This window comes from Ovis canadensis, chromosome 3 (assembly GCF_042477335.2).
Source record: "Ovis canadensis isolate MfBH-ARS-UI-01 breed Bighorn chromosome 3, ARS-UI_OviCan_v2, whole genome shotgun sequence".
NCBI classification, from domain to species: domain Eukaryota; kingdom Metazoa; phylum Chordata; class Mammalia; order Artiodactyla; family Bovidae; genus Ovis; species Ovis canadensis.
The window spans coordinates 81,705,345-81,718,031 of record NC_091247.1 but is presented as its reverse complement, the minus strand read 5'-3'; the positions used below and the strand labels follow the sequence as shown (position 1 = coordinate 81,718,031).

At 37.7% G+C, this 12,687-nt stretch overlaps 1 protein-coding gene across 8 annotated transcripts in view; it reads left to right on the top strand.

The window, feature by feature from the left end:
- The window catches only part of MTA3 (metastasis associated 1 family member 3), a 217,826-nt gene that overhangs the window by 51,823 nt on the left and 153,316 nt on the right, over window positions 1-12,687 (top strand). For all 8 annotated transcript variants that reach the window (XR_011255718.1, XR_011255716.1, XR_011255715.1 and 5 more), the window contains exon 3: window positions 4,000-4,093. Coding sequence is in view for 4 of the 8 variants with exons in the window: in XM_069583458.1 (XP_069439559.1) it covers window positions 4,000-4,093 (94 nt within the window). In the remaining 4 variants the exon portion in view is untranslated. The remainder of the gene's footprint in view (window positions 1-3,999; window positions 4,094-12,687) is intronic.

Sequence of the window (12,687 nt, the reverse complement as noted above, 5' to 3'; positions counted from 1 at the left end):
ATAGGACCTTTATTTCTGAAGGGATGTGAAAGATAGATTTCATTTTAAGTAATTCATTAAATATTTCTTGAGTTTTTATTATACAGCAGGTACCATGCTAGGCTCAGAGATACTGCGGTGACCAATATGGACATGGTCTTTGCTATGGACCTAGTCTTTGGTCTACATAGTGTGGACCCACACAGGGTCTACATTCTCATGAGGGAGACACAGAAGAAGATGAATGCACAGGTGTAAAGAAAATTATTATAAATGGTGTTAATGTCTACAAAGGAATAAGCAAGAGTCTTGACAGAATAACAGATTGCTTCCTTGGAGTAGGGATTGGACTTTAAGGACATTGAAATTGAAGCTTAAAGGATGAGAAGGAGGTAGTCTTGGGATCGGGGCCATAAGAGTTCCAGAAATGCCCTGAGTGGGTCACAGGTCAAGTTGGCAAAGTGGGGAAATTTAACATGATTGGAAAAATCCAAATAATGAATTTAAGAATGCTTGATACATTCTTAATTGATAAGCTAAGAGAAAGAACATTAACCTATTTTATTAACTTTCTTCTAATTAGTTAGGATGTGTTTTAGGATTCTCTGGTCCAGTGGTTAAAACGTGGTGTTTTCCCTGCTGGGCCCCAGGTTCAGTCCCTTCTCTGGGAACTTAAGATCCTGCAAGCTGTACAGCATGACCAAAAGAAAAAAAAGAAAAATATAATTTTTTTTTTAACAAAATACCTAGGATAAGCATTTGTCACTATTTTTATATGAAATTCACTTTTATAGGTTGATAGTTCCTTTTTTAAAAAATCTTATTTGAGCTATTACTTGTCAGTTAAAAAGCAGAACTAAGTATTTTCTTTTTTTGAATTAAAGAATAGATTTTTGTCTCTTTTTTTTTCCCCCCAGAACTTTCAGTTGCAAAACTAAATAATGGGTTGATGAAAACAGTTCAACATTGTTATCTTATTCCCTCTTTTCCTCTTCTGTAAGTTGTACTCAGATAGACTGGTCATGATCTTTTGGAGGAAGACTATAAAGTTAGAATAGAAAACAGCTTTGGGAAAATTTTAGTTGTCAGTCTAGTTTGGGTGTTGCTCTTCTAAAGATTCAGTCTGCACACATGTTGAAAGAAAGCTTTGTGCCTCTCATAATGAGGGTACAGTCTCAGGAAGTTTTGGAAATTATGCTTGTGGGTAAATTCAATGTTATTTGCTATGGATATATTTTTTGGGTGTATTATGTTGTATAATTTGTATGTATCTTCATATTTTGTATATTTTATTAGACATCCAGCTTGCCCTGAGATTTATTTTAATGTTTAGGGTCTTTTTTTTTTTTTTTGGTGGGGAGAAGGGAGCTACCAACTTCTTTGAGTATCTAATCTTGTCCCCCAGCCCAATCTATATTTGCACATATAACATTTTACACATAATTTCAGGAGATCCCCTCAAAGCCCTTTTGATGGAACCCAAATTAAGGCCCCTCCTGACATTTAGGATTTGTTGGGAATAAGGAGAGAAATTGGGAAAAGAAAGTTCCTTTCCATTTGTTCTAGTTGAAGCAGACTGTGGACTTTCCATGTTGGAAAGTGTTTGGTTATTTTGTGTTTTAAGAATGTACTTTCTTAAGTTGAGGATAGAAATGGACATGAGTATGAGGTGGACTCAAAGCCCCTTATTGCTGGAGGATGTTTTTCTAACCATGTTTGACAGACTAGAGATTTAAGAGGCTGCAACCTAAGTGGAGAAAAGAACATAGTACGTTGCTGTTCGTTGTATGTTCTTCTTTATACCTGTCTCCACTTTTCCAACCTGGGGGTTTGTGCAGGTCTTTCTTTTTTCTTAGACTGCTCTGTCCTCCAGGCTCCACCTATTGGACTTTTCTTCTTTTCTAGCCAACTAAGGACCCTGTACTCCTTTCCTCCTCCTTGAAACTTCTGCTTTTTCCCCAGGAAAAAAACTTTTTCTGCTTTTTCCTTACTTCCTGCCTCCAGGAGTAAGAAATGGAGTCTGGAGGGGAAAAGAAAGGAGTAAAGGAAAATAGTGTTGGTAATTTGTCAGGAATGTTCTACTTTTATACTTAAGTTATGGGGAACTGGTGAAGGTTTCTGGGCGAGGGACATGATGCCCGCTGGGCTCTGGAAGGTTGGAGAGGAGGTGACATATGAACGGGCATCTCTGCTGGAGTGGAGGCTACATGAGGGTGGGCACCATGCAGAGGGTTGGCGTCCCTAGTGCTTAGCACATGCTGAGTGAGGCACAAGAAGAGGGCAAAAGAGCTTTGGTGACTGTGTATACACCAGCTTTTAACCTTGGTCTTCAGAGCTGTGCTTCTTAAATTGTCTGTGGTGGAGGAGTTTTAAAAATCTTCAATATCTTAGGCTGCTTTTGTAAAATTTAAATGAGAGTAGAAAAATTAAATTTGAAGGAGGCTTGTAAAAATGCAGGCCTCATTTTTTGTTGTTAGATTCAAGAGATAGGAAATTAACTCTCAAATACTATAATACACTTAATATCTGTACTGATTTCTGTTACACAGTAACAGTTGTGTACTGGGCCTTAGACTGCAGTTTCAGTAGTTCAACTTTAGAGGAATACTTGAAGGGTGTGTGTGTGTGTGTGTACATGCACGTACGTGCGTGTATAATAGAGAAGAGGAATACTGTAGCTGTAAACTACCTAATAGCCAAGTGTATACATGATTCAGGAGAGAATATTTGTTTTGAACTATGCCTGTCTACCACAAGCAGGTTTAAATAAGAATTTAATTGGCTTTATAGAGTATCCTTGTTGAAGGAACTCATCAGTGAGGCAGAACAAAATGTAAATCTTAAAACTCTTGCTTTAGGTTTTTAATATGCTTTTGTCTCAAAAAGAGAAAAAATGATAAAGTATGGGTAATTGAAGTCATTGATAGATTTTATTTACATGGAAATATTGGCCTGTTCATTTGGCAGACTGTGGGATCATTGCTTCTGGAGGATGTATTTGATCACAATATTGTGAATTATAGAAGCACTTTGGTTAGGATTTAATATGATTTCAATTTTAAGGGGCAATATTTCTACAAGACTATTCTTCACTCTAGAATACTGCTGCTGAACTTCATAAAATTGACACATTTACTGCAGCACATACATATTCTTATTTCTTTGTGTCTGAGTATATCAGTTAGCCCAGAGAAATTCTGAAAATTTGTTCTCAAATTTGTTTGAAATTGGAAGTCACAAGAGCATTTTATTGTAATCTATGTGTTTTTACAGTGAACTTTGTAGTGAATGATTGACCTTGAAAGCTCTCAGAATTCATAAAGAATTGGAGGGTAGGAGCCTGGGCCCCAGCTGCAGTAAATTACAGCCTAACTGAATATTGATTGCATTCTAGACTGTAGTCAAAAAGAAATAAGCACTTCAGTGTTCATAACTCAAGGCTTTTAATACTTTCATATGTGAAGATAGACTAAGTTCTACCAAGAATATTGAGCATTATGGGTTCATAGACTCCCTTGAGCTGAGAATGCTTTCCCAAGCTCTCCGGTCCACCTCATCTGTTGACCTGCCCTGCACCTGCAGAGTGTCACCATCTGTCGAACGCAGGGGTGTCTAAGAGGAGGGGCTGGGTGACATTGCGCTTAGTCTGTGCCTCTGGGAGAGGGTTTGGAGGACTTACATTTAAATGTTTTAAGTTATGTTGTGGCTTTTTAAGTTTGGGGGATTAGTTGCTTAAGGCTAATCAGAGTTAACTATGTCTGGCTTTAGTCATTAAAGCTGTCTGATCACTTTAGTTTAATTGATGCCAGTGAGTTATTTTATGTTTGACATTTCAGTTTCACTTGGAACTTTTACAAATGTTGCTAGTCCTTATTTGAATTTTTTAGCTCTCTATCCTGCAGCTGTGGTTGGCACAGTAAGTGAGAGTGATCTTATAATTGTGCTGTCTCTAGTTTTGTTTTATAAACTACTTGAGTCTAATATTCAGTCCAGATGACTTTTATTTTTCTTATTTCTTAGACTGCAACTGGCAACGTGGAAGCAAAAGTAGTGTGCTTTTATAGACGACGAGATATTTCCAACACGCTTATAATGCTTGCAGACAAGCATGCTAGTAAGTTAATTGTCTTTTTCTTGGAAAAAACTTAAAATGTGTTTTGAGTCTCTTTTTTTCGTGATATTAGGAAAAATACTGTGTTACCTGTAACTTTTTAGTTTCCCATTTGTTTTCCTCTTAGTTTAGATGGGAGTAGGTTTTTTGGGTGACTCTTGGTTTTAGTATGTATATTTTTAGGATGCAACATACATTTATTAATTAGTCAAAAGGTTGAAATAGAAGTCTTTGCAAATAGGCTTTAGCAGACAATCAGGGCAGTGTTTTCTCATCTCCCGTTTTTCACGGTGGTTTGAAGTTTTGAATATGAGGAAATGAATACTTCACTGGTATTTTGGAGGACATTTTCCCCTCCTCTATGAAACAGCTGGGTTATATTTACAGTTTGTAAAATTCTGAGTGGTATTATATGTTTGTAGTAGTAGGTATGTGTGGGAAAAAAAGTTTGCTAAAGAAAGAAGTGCAAGGTGATAATGGAAAATTCTTGAAGGTAGCAACTGATTATTTCTTTGCAGTTTAATTTTCATTGTGTGCTCTCTCCTCCCAGTCAACAGCTTTGACACATCCTAGCACCCCCCTGCCCCATTTTTTTTTAAAGCAACAAAGGATCAATAAAAAAGTGATTTAAATTTTAAAAACGAAGTAAAGTAGTTTAAGTACTTTGTCTTAAAAGCCATTTTCGTCCTACAAAACATGTAATGAGATCAGGATATGTATGTGTGTGTGTTAGTCGCTCAGTCGTGTCTGACTCTTTGCGACCTCATGGACTGTAGCCCGCCAGGCTGCTTTGTCCATGGGATTCTCCAGGCAAGAATACTGGAGTGGGTTCCATTCCCCTTTCTGTATGTATGTGTATTTTTCAGTTTAATACTGTGATGTGTCAGACTCTGGTCTTGAGGATCCTCAAGCTTGTGAAGTGCTTTGGTAATGGGGGAAAGGAGGCTGTTGTGCAGACAGGTTGGTTCTCTTGTCTGTCTGAGATTTCCCCACTGTGTTGCCAATTTAACCAAGCAGATTGGTTGTCTGTAAGTTAAGTTCCTACTATATTTTCTGCTGTAGTTTTATATATTTTTTAAAAATTTCTTTCCATTTTTGTAGAGAAAGTGTTAATTATGATATGGGTTATTCTGTAGTATTTACAAATTATATATTGACAGATTCAGGGCAGTTGTACTTGTTCCTCATGTATGAGATCAGAATATTGCTTTTTAAAATGACGTACTTATCAGTTATTTACCTGTAGCTGAAATTTAGGACGTGGACATGTCATTAAAGCATGCAAAACTATTTGGATTTTATTCACCATTTACAACATAACGTTAAGAAGCATAAAATGTCTCACTGATGTACTTTTGGATTTAGTTTAGCTTCTAATGTGATTTGTCATTGTAAAGGTAGTGAGGGGTCAAGATTGTTAGGGAGTCTGCTGACCGTTTGCGGGGGGTCTCAGCGTGGCTGCCTTTTGGAGCTGTCTATTTTAGGCTTGTAAATAGAAAATCAGGTTTTTCAGAATTGATTAGGCTCTTTATATTGGCTCATAGAAATGAAAATCTAAGAAAATTAAGAATCAGTCAAACTACACAGTGGTAGTCATGCAGATTAAAGCAAGACCTGGGTTCAGATTCTACTTGGTTACTTGCTGCTTGCCTTGGCAAAAATTCTTAACTTCTCATTCATCTGCAGTTTCCTTATTTGTAAAATGAGGTTGAAAAAAAATCACCTCATTTTGAATTATATTTTTATCACAGTTAAAAAATTAAAGGAGGGAATTCCCCGGCAGTACAGTGGTTAGGACGCCACGCTTTCGTTACTGATGGCCTAGTTTGATCCCTGGTGGGGGAGCTAGGATCCCACAGCCATATGGCATAGCCAAAAAAAAAAAAAAACTAAACTAAAATTGCATACTTTAAGGAAAAAAATTAAAGACTAAGGGAAAAATTATGCCAGCAATGATGTGATGACTCAAGGCATGACTTATAATGAGTGCTTAATAAATGTCGGTTTTTCCCCCTCAGTGATTTGTAGATCTTCTGTTTGGATGGATTACTTCTATCTACATTTACCTGTTTTCTTCCATTATTTATTGATTTTTATTCTCCAGGTTAACTGTATATCCATGTAAAATAGAGTTAGAAGTATCAACTGTACTTTTGTTTCAATGTTGACTAAACCTTCACACGAAGAGAATAAAAATTGCCTGAATAGTTCATGCTTTATAAAGAGGTTTTTAAGGAGGGATTAATGGAGAAAACATATGAAAAAACAGAGTCCTGGATGTGGGTGCCACTTAATTTTCCTGAATCTTAGTTTTTCCACTTCGTTGTGGACTTCTTTAAAACTTTTTATTGCAGAAAATTTCAAACATAAAAGTACAGGTATAATACACCTGATGTTTTCCATTATTCTGCTTTAACAGTTATTAATATATGACCAATTAATTCATCTAGACCCCTACTTATCCCATTATTTTGAGGCTTATCAGAGATATCTTACTTTTTTATCTGCCTATATTTCAGAATATATTTCTAAAAGATACAGCCTCATCCAGACTTTCAGGAAATGCCAAGAATATATAAGGAGCTTCAGGATGCTCTTGATGCAGATCCAGCAATTAACATTTTATCATTCTTTATATATATATATATATATATATATATAAAAGATATATATATATTTCCTGAACCATTTGAGAGTAAGTGGAGACTTTAGAGTGTTTTTCCTAAATGTACTAGAATTCTTTTACATAACCACAGTTTAGTGTAAAGGTCTCAGGAAACCTAGTATTTACAACAAAACTATTATCTCATTCACAGTGCTTATTCAGATTTCATGTCTCAACAGTGTTCTGAGTAGCTATGTATTTTTCCTTAGTCTAGGATGAAATCCAGAATCACATAGTGTTTTATTGTTGTGTATCCTTGATAATGGGACCAGTTCCTCAGTCTCTGTGCTTTTTGACCTTAACATTTTTGAAGAAAGTAGGTCAGTTATTTTGTTGAATATGGTTCAGTTTGTGTTTGTGTAATGTTTCCTCATCATTAGATTCAGGTTATGTATTTTTTTTGTAGGGATGCTGTAGTGATGTGTCCTCGATCCATGATGGTGGTATTAGGTTTGATTACTTGGTTAAGATGGTGTTCCTTTGTATCCAGTAAGTTATTTTGAGGGAGGTACCTGGCAACTGGGCTTCCCTGATAGCTCAGTTGCTATCAGGAAAGAATCCGCCTGCAATGCAGGAAACCCCAGTTTGATTCCTGGGTCAGGAAGATCTGCTGGAGAAGGGATAGACTACCCACTGTAGTACTCTTGGGCTTCCCTTATGGCTCAGCTGGTAAAGAATCTGCCTGCAGTGCGGGAGACCTGGGTTTGGAAGATCCTCTGGAGAAGGGAAAGGCTACCCACTCCAGTATTCTGGCCTGGAGAATTCCATGGACCGTATAGTCCATGGGGTCACAAAGAGGCGGATGTGACTGAGCGACTTTCACTTCACTTCACTTCACCTGGCAACTATGTAAATATCTTGCTTTTGGTCCAACATTAGTGCACTTGTTTTAGCATCCATTGATCATTTAGGATTCTGTAAACATTGCTATCCTCAAATACCTAGCTGGTTTTCACATTTTTTCCTTTACAGTATTTTTTCATTTTTATAATTTGTTTACATCAGGATCAGAATAAGGTGATTGGTTGGTAAGACTCTTAAGTTTTGTTTTTCCTCATCCATTTTAATAATTGATAAATACTTCATGTAGCATAAAATACAAGCTTTTATAGTGGTTTTCTCAAAGCTTTATAGCCATCACCACTGCTAACTTCAGATTATTTCCATCACCCCAAAAAAGAAGCCAGTTACTCCCTATTCTCCCTTTCTGTCAATCCCTGGCAACCTCTGATGTACTTTCTATCTCTATAGAGTTGCCTTTTTCTGGACATTTCTTATAAATGGAATCATATAGTTTGTATCTGGCTTTTTAGTTAGCATAATGTTTTCAAGTTTCTTCCCTTTTATAGTATGAACTACTTCATCCCTGTTTATAGCTAAGTGATATCATATTGGGTGGATTTACTACATTTTGTTTATTCACCAGTTGATGGACATTTGTATTGTTTCCTTTCTGGTAATTATGAATGATGCTGTTGTGAACATTTCTGTACAAGTTTTTGCAGGGACATCCTTAAGTCTTTTAATCTATGGATACATGTTATTTCACATTCTGTCTCAGTATTTTGTGGAAGATCAGGTGGTTCATCCTGTTGAGTTGTCTTTACCTTGGAGTTTGTTGACTGCGTCTCTGTTGTGTCCTTTGCTATGTTTAGCAGTACGTGGATAGTTAGATGCAGATTCTAGAGGGTCAGAAATCTAGGGTTTTTCTTTTTTCTTTTTTCCTTTGTGGAATGCGAGTGGGGGTAAAAGATCACTTAATGGGTAGCATTGTGTACTTCTGTTACGAGGTCTATGATATATTGTTGCCTGCCTCTTTTTAATAACATTTTACTTTGAAATAATTATTAAAAACATTACCAGGAATTCCATATGCCCTTCATTCAGATTCCCCAAACGTTAACAATTTTACTATATTTATTCCGTTATTCTATCTTGTTTATTGTTTAGCCACTCAGTCATATCTGACTCTTTGCGACCCCATGGACTATAGGCCACCAGGCTCCTCTGTCCATGGGATTTCCTAGGCAAGAATACTGGAGTGGGTGGCCATTTCTTTCTCCAGGGAATGGATCTTCCTGACCCGGGGATTGAACCTGTGCCTCCTGCATTGGCAGGTGGACTGTTTACCACTGAGCCACCAGGGAAGCCCATTAATTCTATGTACATGTTAATATATTTGAATTGTCTGAAAATAAATTGATATATTTCCCCTAACCCCTAAAGATAACTTCAGTGTGTATCTTCTAAGAATGAGGACATTCTCTTTCCTAACACCAGCATGATGATATATGAACATACTCAGATTTTGTAAAATTTCCTACCAATGTCTTTTACAACAAAAAATAAAGAAATTTTAATTTTCTTTTTTTGTGGAGATATAAAAACTGTGGAAAATTCTGAAAGAGATGGGAATACCAGATCACCTGACTTGCCTCTTGAGAAACCTATATGCAGGTCAGGAAGCAACAGTTAGAACCGGACATTGAACAACATACTGGTTCCAAATAGGAAAAGGAGTACATCAAGGCTGTATATTGTCACGTTGCTTATTTAACTTACATGCAGAGTACATCATGAGAAACACTGGGCTGGAAGAAGCACACACTGGAATCAAGATTGCTGGGAGAAATATCAATAACCTCAGATATGCAGATGACACCACCCTTATGGCAGAAAGTGAAGAGGAGCTAAAAAGCCTCTTGATGAATGTGAAAGAGGAGAGTGAAAAAGTTGGCTTAGAGCTCAACATTCAGAAAACTAAGATCATGGCATCTGGTCCCATCACTTCATGGGAAATAGATGGAGAAACAGTGGAAAGTGTCACTACAGATAGTGATTGTAGCCGTGAAATTAAACGACGCTTACTCATTGGAAGGAAAGTTCTGACCAACCTAGATAGCATATTAAAAATCAGACATTTCTTTGCCAACAGAGGTCTGTCTAGTGAAGGCTATGGTTTTTCCAGTGGTCATGTATGGATGTGAGAGTTGGACTGTGAAGAAAGCTGAGCGCTGAAGAATTGATGCTTTTGAACTGTGGTGTTGGAGAAGACTCTTGAGACTCCCTTGGACTGCAAGGAGATCCAACCAGTCCATTCTGAAGGAGATCAGTCTTGGGATTTCTTTGGAAGGACCAATGCTAAAGCTGAAAGTCCAATACTTTGGCCACCTCATGCAAAGAGTTGACTCATTGGAAAAGACCCTGATGCTGGGAGGGATTGAGGGCAGGAAGAGAAGGGGATGACAGAGGATGAGATGGCTGGATGGCATCACTGACTCGATGGACATGAGTTTGAGTGAACTCTGGGAGTTGGTGATCGACAGGGAGGCCTGGTGTGCTGCGATTCATGAGGTCGCAAAGAGTTGGACATGACTGAACGACTGAACTGAAATCATTGACTGATTGATAATTACTTTAATTCATTTATTCATCAAGGCTGTAAAAATTATGTGTTTAAAACTATCATTCCCTCATGTATTGGGTGGAATATTTCTATAAAAAGAAATATTCCCTCTCTAAACTATCAGGTTGTTCTTCTGGTTTAGATCTTATAAGAAAGGTAGGTTAAATGCTTGATGAGGTTTTTGCCCTTTTTAGTTACCAGTTTTTCAAAAATAGTAAAGTGGTTTCTGGGCTTCCCTCGTAGCTCAGCTGATAAAGAATCCACTTGCAAATGCCGGAGACCAGATTCGATCCCTGGGTTGGGAAGATCCCCTGGAGGAGGGCATGGCAGCCTACTCCAGTATTCGTGCCTGGAGAATCCCTATGGACTGAGGGGCCTGGTGGGCTACAGTCCAGGGGTTGCAAAGAGTTGGACACAACTGAGCAACTAAACACGCAGGACAAAGTGGTTCCTGGCATTCTCCAAAGATCACCAATTTACTTTTTTAGTTTCATCATGAGTGCAAGTGTTTGTCTATATTTGATATTTATCATCAGTTATCTTCATTGACACTCAAGTTGTCTTATCTTTAGCTAGTGGGGATTATTTTGGTTTGTCCTGGAGTCATTTTGAAATGATCCCAGTGGTCTTTATTATCTTATTTTCTGATATCATAAGATGTTTCAGGCTCATCTTTTATGCTTCTTGCCCTGAACGTTTGTCTCCAGAGTCCTGATTGCTTTTACTGGGAAATGGCCTTGGAGACCACAGTCTGCGCATTAAGGATGGATCTTTGAGAGAGGGTGGTGCTGTTCCTAGGTTGTTGTGCATTTAACAGAATGTGCTATTTTGTGGTATATACTTCAGAAGCAAAAGAAATCCTACTTGAGTACTTGTTACTGATTCTTCTTTTCTAAGGTAATTTCACTGGAAGCTGGCATATGTACTTTTGAGTTTTAAAAGCAGCCGTCGTTCCCTTAATCTAGAAGAAATGGAATTTTTCATTAAATGAGTGATACCAGTTTGGTATGGATCTGGTTCTCAGGACTGATGGATTCTTTGAAAATGAAGAATTTCATCCATATTCTTTCACTTATTTTAGATGTTTTTGACAAATTCTTACTATGTATTGTGATTCCTAAAATGTAAAGCTTTAGAAAATTAAACTTTGTTTCACTTTGCTTTTTAACCTGACGGGCAAAAGGGTGAAGTGTATTCTGTACTTGCGGCTCTCTTCCTTCCTTAGAGTTTTCTTCCCACCTCTTCAGTTGTGTCACTCACTCTGGGCTGAAGTTAGGACAGGGAAAAATGGCTCAAATGAGGATAGTTCATTTACTTTCTGGTGCTTGTTCTGTTTGCCATTACTTTTCTCCTCCAACACCCACATGTGTGGAGCTTTGTGGAAGGAGAAAAGGAAGGAAAATGGGAAGATTTTACTCTTACTCAGATTTGTAAAACCACAGTTAGCTGTTGGAGAGAATCAGGGAGTTGATCCTCCCTACCTTAAGTCCTGTTCATAAAGTTTATCAACTTACTGATGTTTCTGACACTTTTGTGTTATTGTAATTCTAGTCAGAAAGCAGGGTTGACATTAAAGTTTTAAATAATAAGACGCTGTGGGATATGATATAGTTAGGCAGTAAGGCTGTGACTTGTTGAAGGTGAAGGGTGAGGTGACTTCTGTACCTAGTTCTAATCACCACCTAGTCTGAGTCATATGCTCTTACAAAATGTTTTGGTGTCAGAGGGCATATTGGGAACTTTGTCTTTTAAGATTCATGAAGTATATGATTCAGAGTTATTAAAAAGATGTAGAATGTTTAATGTCTTACAGAATTTGTGGACTAAAATGGGATTTTATTAAAAAGTTGACACTTCTTTTTAAAAGATTTAGAGCCAGTAATCACAATTGATTGTTACATGATAGTACCAAAATTGGATGTTTTAAATACATGAGTTCTGTCCCTTCCAACTTTCTTTCCTGGCTTTAGCACACAGTTTGTGCATTCTGAGTGCTTGGTGTTAAGTTTTTTAATGTTGAGACCATGGTTTTGGTTATCTTTACAGCGTTCCTGGGTCTTGTTCATTATAGTTGCTCCAAAAGTGTTTGTAGCTTTGAATTTAACAGGGGAACAGATTTAAAGAACAGCCAGGCTACCAGTTGTTTTGATTTAGCATCTTGGTTGGCTGAAAATAATCTGTGGTGGTTTTAAAATATGGCCCTTAGCTTGTTTGGCATTCCTTCCATCGATAGGTGGAGTCCATGTCCTCTCCCCTTGGATCTGGGTGAGGTTGTAGAAGTAATGCTGTGTAACTCTCAAGGCTAGGTCATAGAAGGCCATGCAGTTTCTACTTGGTTTTCTTGTAATGTTTGCTCTCAGGATATTTCTGTTGGAACTCAGCCATTATTCTGCCAGTACATGGAGTCTGCACTGTACAGACTACATGGAGAGGCCATTTGTAGGTCCCGTGGTTGACCTGTCTGAGCCCAGGTGCCACACATATGCCTGGAGGAGCCACCAGCTGATCGAGCCCCAGCCATTTGAG